Source organism: Priapulus caudatus, unplaced genomic scaffold (genome assembly GCF_000485595.1).
Source record: "Priapulus caudatus unplaced genomic scaffold, Priapulus_caudatus-5.0.1 Scaffold20, whole genome shotgun sequence".
In the NCBI taxonomy this organism is placed as follows: Eukaryota; Metazoa; Priapulida; class Priapulimorpha; order Priapulimorphida; family Priapulidae; genus Priapulus; species Priapulus caudatus.
Window position 1 is genome coordinate 883380 of NW_014577081.1, and position 7961 is coordinate 891340.

Genomic DNA, 7961 nt, shown 5'->3' on the forward strand with positions numbered 1-7961 from the left:
GAAGATAGAGGGTTGAACGATTAGAAGTAAAGCTTGGGACAAAAACAGCCGTTAGGAATTTGTCTATGAGAAACTTTGCAGCAGAGGGAAGCTGTGTGTGGAGGTGAATATGGCAAACAGTAGCGTGCATAGTGGAATTATTTAATCGGTAGAGGATGTTCGGCGGTATGTGCTTATCACTTACTATTATCAGTTATATCTTCGCAAAGTTACCTGTCTTACTCTTAGGCACAGCCACAGGCACAGGCACTTGGAACGTCTTTATAAAAAAAGGTAAATAAACACGAAAGTATTTACTACCGAAGTCTGTAATGTTTCTCTACTCTATTTTCGCTTATTATTGCCGATAATTACCCGTAAATGCCGGTCAAATGCTCATTTCTGCAACACACAAGTACAGCTGAAGGAGTCGTTGTCGTATCAGGTACCGTACTACAGATATGTACCCGAGGTACATATATATGTATACACAAAGTGTACAGACTTGTACTACAGAAGTGTACCCTAACCCTAACCCTAACCCTATAACCCTAACCCTAAACATACCTCGTATAAAAATATAAACATAATACTAAACAACCTAAAACTACCTCGGGTATATAGCTCTAGTACTATAGCCGCTTACATTAACTGGCGCTGGCTATGCATCAAGCCATTACGAATGCTCGGACCAACTTACTCCGCCAGTTAGCGGGAGCTATGTATTCCGCATGTGGAGGGTGGGCGGGTTGTGTTTGGTTGTGGGACAAAAACAGTTGTGTGTCAGTAACAACATTAATAATAGTAATTTGTTCATCTTTCATGACAAAAATAATATTACAATCTCTTTTTGATCGCTTAATTTGTTACTTGACAACAACAATCGTGTTGTCCACACCACCCCAACCCGCCACCCCTCCACATGCGGAAATACATAGTTCCCGCTGACTGCGGCCTGCTGCAGCGGCCGCCAGAAATGGCCGTTTGAAGTTCGCAAATCGAATGTTTGTTCACAAGAAATACCGCAAGTAACCATTGCAACGATAGTTAGAGGTTTAATTTTAGTAGCGGCTTATAACTTAAGACATATTCACTTCGGATAAGAGGCATTAATTGCCTACACAGACGTTTCATAGCCGGATATAATCGGGGATAAGTTGGTCCATCGCATGCCCACATGGGTCGTTCTATAGCCAGCGGCAGTTAATGTAAGCGGGCTATAGTACTAGAGCTACCTCGGGTACATATCTGTAGTACCTGATACGACAACGACTCCATCTGCACAAGTACGCCGCACGCCGCGCCTGTGCACAAACAACATGAATAAGAGAGCTTGTGCACAGGGCGGCGTGCGGTGTACTTGTGTGTTGCAGATGAGCATTTGACGCGCATTACGGGTAATTATCGCAATAATAGCCTAGGCGAAATAGATGTAGAGAAACATTAAGACTAGTAGTAAATACATTTTATTTACCTTTTTTTTTCATTGAGACGTTGCAAGTGTCTGTGGTCTTAGGCCTACTAATGTACTATGGCCGTGTTGTTAGCCGACCGGAGGCTGTGCGAGCGCCACAGCACTTGGAGCGTTTCAATAAAATATAATGGTAAATAAATACGAATCTATTTACTACCAAAGCCTTAATGTTTCTCTACTCTCTTTCACCTATTATTGCCGACAATTTCCTGTAAATGCCGTCCAATGCTCATCTGCAACACACTGTCACATGCTGGCCGCCGCAACGCGTAGCTTTGCTTGTTAATGTGTGTACGTGCAGGGTGAGCTTGTGCTAGCATGCCATAACCTGCAGTGTTGGCCCTTCAATTCAATCGGCTGACAGTACAGAATGCCATAGAAAGTATACGATTTAAGGAGCATAAACCTTCTTCAAGCAAATTTAGCTTTTGAAATTTGACTGTGACATTGTAGCCTCATACATCCAAGCATGTATAGATTCTACTAGCAAACCCAGCAGTCAAATTCTTTCTAACACAGTAACAGTTAACAAATCCATGTTTAAATCCCTCCTCTTGAGGGTCAAAAGGTTATCAGACACTTACTCTTCGCACATCAGCGGAAAGCACATTTCATGGTCCTTTCAATAAAGCCATAAAAATGCTAGGTCACTGCTGAAACAAAAAAGTTTTCCAATCGCTCCGTCACACCATGTCTTCAGAAAATGTCTAAAATCTGCCCTGTGCCCCATTGACCTTTGACCTGTGACCTCCAATTTCGGCACAGTGATGGCTTTTCCTACCATGATGCTATACACCGACTACCACTAGGGTCAAGAGGTGTAAAAGAAGGGGGAACATTCCCTCCTTAACTTAAGGTATAGGGAGGAAATGCAGAATTGCGGCACAAATCTAAACGGCTTTGACCTTTGACCCCAAGCTTCGACATCCCAACTCGTTTTGACGATCCCCCCCAACGTCCCGAATATCGTGACCGTACGTCGAGCGGTTAAGATTTGTGCCCAACTGTTGACGCACGGACGGACGGACGGACGGACGGACGGCCGGACGCACGCACGGACGGACGGACGATCGTGCGATTCTACAAGCTGCATCTGACTTCGTCAGATGAGCTAAAAACAGTGACGTCATTACTAGTTGTGTTCGATAATGACGTACCTGATTGATCACGGCAGGCGCTCGGTACGTAGCCAGCACCGAATCCGCTCATAGATATCGCAACGTTGGAATCGTCAAAGTATTCTCTCTGGTCGAACTCTATGAACTGTAACAGCACATCCCCCCACAGGCAAACACATGACGTCATCAGCTATGCAACTGTAGAGTTCTATTGCTCTCTAAGATTTGTAGAACATATTCAATAGCATTCCTATTACAAAGGTTCTTATATAATTATTATATTATCATAATTATGTATATATCTTCTTATATATATATATATGTATATATACTTGCGTTACCGTCTTTGCTACTGACCATAGATTTTGCCGTAAAACAGAATTTATAACGTGTATTGTTTACGCGTTCACTGGGTAACAGTCTGAGCAATGACATACCTCTCCCTTTAATTCCACGTCACTAGACGGTTTCTGCGGGGAAAAATCAATCGAAACAATTCTCATATTGAGCGGCAGTTATCGATTACACACGTGGATTTTCATTTAGCTCAATTAATGGCGTGCGATGTGACGTCATGCTATCATTTAGTATCAAACACGATATACTACTGTAAATAAATTTTAGGGGTCATGTCCACGAATGATAGAGAATTTTTGTGACGCGAAAAAGCAAATTTTCATCTATCTGTCATTCGTGAAAATATGGGTCCTTTATTTATGATGAAGCAACAAACAGGATCACGGCTAGAGAGAGGAGCTGGGAAGGAACTCTCCCCGCGCGGATGTCGCAACCGTAACTGGGTTTGTATCGACGGCCGCACCTCTAAGTGTCCGTAGATGTGGCTGAGAAGAGCGTAGGCGGTGTTGTAGCCACAGTTGTTGAGCAAAGGACGCCGGCTCTCCCTGCACTCACAGCCGTGACTCTCTGTGGGCTGAAAATCCCAAATAGTCAAGAAAACATATTCATCTAAGTTCATTCTCAGTTAGGTGTAGGCGCTGGGTAGTAATTCGGGTCCAAGTTATAATTAATCCCGTGTTAGATGGAGCCGATAGCAAGAGTGTATGTGGGCGCGCCCTTCTCAGCTCTATACGTGCGTGTTCTTACAATTCCGTGGCCTGCTGCTATCTCGTACTCTGCCTTCACGTTCTCGGCTGGTAGAAAAAATTCGTAGAATTCCTGCGTTTTTTTCACCACTTCTGCAAGAGCAGCAATTAATTATTATTGATGTGGCTGTCTTTATTGTTGTTAATTATTACGGTTTTTGCTGCTGCTGTTGTTTTGTTACAAGCCAAGTATTAATTTAATTTAAGCTTTAGTGTTTTAAATTTTTGTTATTTTACGTGTTTCTGGATAATTAACTGCTCAAAATAAGCAAATATGAATCAATAAATAAATAAATAAATGAGTGAACTTTTTATCGAACCTGGGTTAACTCGCTCATCGTGTTTTCCAGCCAGCAGGAAAACCTTAGCCTTTTCCAGGTGTTCAGGGTTATCAATGTGTTCCATGTCACCGAGGGCAAAGGTCATGTCAACAAGCTGCATGGCTGCAAGTGTCACATTAATTACCACTAAATACACAATAACTAAAATAATCTACAGTACGAATTAATTAACTAACATAAACCATTTAAAAAAATACACAAATTCAATTATTTACTATATTGTATGAAACTCGACAAAACCGTGAATGTCAACACACACACCCACACACCCGCCACACCGGCCACACACACCACACCACACACACACATGCCATTTGTATTGTGATAAAGATTACCGAAAAGGGTGTCGCACATGCAGATCATAAAAATCAAGAAAACAATAAAGCAGAAAACCAATCTTGGTGTTAGAGGGCTGATACCAAAATAATTTTGGTCGGGATTTATTATTGTTAATGGTCCCAAGGTCATCAATAATTATGCGTGTATTACATATCATCATTTGCAATGGAATAATTACATTATTAAATAATGCTATTACTAACAGTCTCCCACTTTTTGCGTGAATATAAGCTCGTGTTCACAGCTTAATCCTGAAATAAGTGTCTAATGTGAGATGATATTCCTAAGCCTTTCATAAACAGATATTCTCTTGAATGAATTTCTGCAATTAGAATTATTTAATATACAGAAAAAAAACGTGTTAAAAAAGAAACGGTACCTAATTTTATAAGACATCCGCATTATTCTTAAAAACGGTTGTGCTGATCATTATATAATGCTCTCAATGCAACTTGAATGAAATGCAGTGGCAAAAAAAGAAAGTCAATCAGGGAAAGCGTCAAATTGTTGACGCACAGTATCACAAACAATTAAACGGCTTCTGCACTTCCAAACGACACACAATCGCCACACCACGCCACACACGCACACACACCACACATGAGCACGACACAACAGACACACACACACGCACATCAACCACACCCACACCACACACACACACACGACACACCAGCACTCAGCACAGTCTACACACTTACATACAAATATGGGAAATATCCGTGGGACATGGTCCCCCTGTCACACCTGGTTATGCGCCCTGGCGGACCACGCACCAAGCACAGTTGCCTACTACCCGCGCACGCTGGCAACATTCCGAATGACCGAACGCATGTAGCCAGCACGCACCTGCACGCACGCTAACGCACATACAAACTCCAACACCCGCCGCGTGCGCAAAATGCGTTTAAGAAGCATAGGGGACGCGGCGAATATTACGCAAATCTATAAATCAGATTATTGGCAGCTGATTTATTAGTGACGTAATGCAAGAAAGATGTTTGCTTGCTTGATAAGAATAGTTAGCAGTTGGGCTACGTGGGCGAGGCGGGATGGCGGATGGAGCTAGGTACCATGAGTTTCATAAGGTGGTCAACGGAAATGAACAGGTGCCGTAATGCTATGATGAGCGATGCTGAATTTTATAGTGCATACGAACTGACTCATAAGAAAATTTGGGGGCGAGTAGAAAAATCACGTAGCTGACTCGGTGAATATAGGAGGCCTTATATATAGTTGAGAAAATCGCGTACAGCCATTTAAGGGAGAAAGTTATTCAGAGAGAGAGGAGAGAGACGAAGAGAGAGAAAGAGAGAGAGAGAGGAGATCAGACGAGAGAGAGAGAGAGGAGGAGAAGAGAGAAGAGAGAGAGAGAAGAGAGGAGAGAGAGGGAAAGGGCAGAGATAGAGAGAACATAAGTAAGAAAACGATGTAGAAAGAGAAAGGCGAGGAGGGGAAGGAGAGCGAGAGAGACAGTATAATATATATTACTATAATAATATATATTATTATATATATACGAGAGAGAGAGAGAGAGAGAGAGAGGAGAGAGAGGAGAGAGAGAGAGGAGGGGGTCGTCATGCGCGCCGTTCAGATTTCGTAAGACGTTGATCGCTCTAATTAATTATAAAATTAAATTGGTATCTGGTAAAGCAAATAAACGTTCTGGGTCTACGACGAACTTTGTTATACAGTAAGTAAGTTGATATGCAGTAATCTAAGAGGCTACCTGCCCTATTAACCGATACGAATTATCGTGTAAAATCACGGGTCCACCGTGTGACCCAGCCAGCTGACCGTGACGCACAGGGACGGAGTGGTCACCAAACCCAACGATAAGATCGCACGCGTTCACTTTCTCATGCACTCATCAACGTACACGTATAGCTGCTATCTCACCGCGCATAAGTTATCACGATATCCCAGCAGATGCTAGAGCTATCGGGATGCAGCTAATGTAGCATAGAACAGAAATTCAAAGTCCACTGACGCGTCGTGTAACCAGGCGACACACGCGGCAGACGTACACTGGCTGGGTCATATAGCGCTGTCACAAACCTATGTCCGTGCGTGTGACACACTGTCAAACTGTAGTGAGACGAGAGCACCCTATACATTATACATATACATATACATTATTACATATACAACATGCGCGCGGCGACGTGTACAGTCATTCTTGCTGTCACCATCATCTGCTGTGTAATTACTACTGCACGCGGACAACACCAGGCAGCGCCACTGAGTAAGTGTCATAATTGTTATATTTGATTAATAAATAGCTCATAATATACATATACGTATATATGTGTGTATGTGTGCGCGCGTGTGTGCGTGCGTGCGCGCGCGTGTGTAGGTATATAGATAAATGACAGTTACAGTGAATCTGGCAGAAACTGACGAGTCAACGACGACGATTGTTATGATGGCGATTAATGTTGATCGATAATAATCAAGTAGGCGCGATATTAATACTCTCTCTCTCTCTCTCTCTTCTCTCCTCTCTTCGCCTCTCTCTCTCTCTCTCTCTCTCTCGCTGTTTCTCTCATTCTCATCATCCTCTCCTCTCTCGTCTCTCTCTTCTTCTCGCTCTCTATACTGTCCTCTCTCTCATCTCACGTCACTCTCTCCGTCTTTCTCTCTCGCGCGCTCATCTCTTCTCTTAACCCTCCGTCGTCGTCGATCGTGCGTGCGTAGCGTGAGTGCGGCGTGCGTGCGTGCGTGCGTGCGTGCGTGGTTGCGTGCTGTCGGTAGATGCGTACGAGCGATAGATCAGTGTCATGTCCGGCACTCGCGCCGGCGCACTAGGCGCACGCAAGATGCTCTCTCATCACTCAGCTCGTTCCCCACCCCAGGACAGCCTTGTCATCGCCGCAGGTCACACACCCCGTACGAATTCACTCAATCCAGATCAGAGATCAAGATACATAATGATAATCGCCTGATACGATACTAACTGACTATACCCGCCACGCCTCACGAAACTTCGATCGCATGCCGCTGCCGCTGCTGTCCAATGCTAATCCGCGGCGTCGCTCCGCTTGCTACTACAGCTGCGCAAACCAGAGGAATTACTCACACTTCTTTCGTTGCAATTTTCTGCCCATTTTCGACCCCTACCCATTAAATACACCTGGACAGAATGTAGTATAATATCATTCATATAATAGTAAGTATGTGTCTGCAGGAGCCTAAAACATTGATGAGTTAGCTTTTACTCTATAGTAGACTGCGCGCTAATATTTGGCATGGTATAAATAATTTTGTATTGTGGACCAGCATGAGGAATTCCAGAGACAACGGTGAACCCTATCTCTATCGCTTTCATTCACCAGGTCCTACTTCTGCGGCCGGCGGCAGCCTCGAGATCTCGCGCGATGCTTGGTGCAAACGGGCGAAATCGACGGTCACTATAGGAAGTTTACAACTCCGATCTTTGCCGAACATTCACGGTTTTGTCGAGTTTCATACAATATAGTAAATAATTGAATTTGTGTATTTTTTAAAATGGTTTATGTTAGTTAATTCGTACTGTAGATTATTTTAGTTGTAGCGCATAGACTTTCGTAACCTAGTAGTAATTCTTCAGAGCCGGTTTTGTGCTTTA

The 7961-nt window shown here is 43.4% G+C and overlaps 1 protein-coding gene across 1 annotated transcript in view; it reads right to left on the reverse strand.

The window, feature by feature from the left end:
* LOC106811783 overlaps positions 1-7961 on the reverse strand; it is a 9345-nt gene that overhangs the window by 579 nt on the left and 805 nt on the right. The window contains exons 3-8 of the mRNA XM_014815504.1: positions 3995-4117; positions 3676-3767; positions 3392-3502; positions 3009-3041; positions 2611-2716; positions 1237-1283 (exon numbers count right to left, since the gene is read on the reverse strand). Of these exons, the coding sequence (XP_014670990.1) occupies positions 1237-1283; positions 2611-2716; positions 3009-3041; positions 3392-3502; positions 3676-3767; positions 3995-4117 (512 nt within the window). The remainder of the gene's footprint in view (positions 1-1236; positions 1284-2610; positions 2717-3008; positions 3042-3391; positions 3503-3675; positions 3768-3994; positions 4118-7961) is intronic.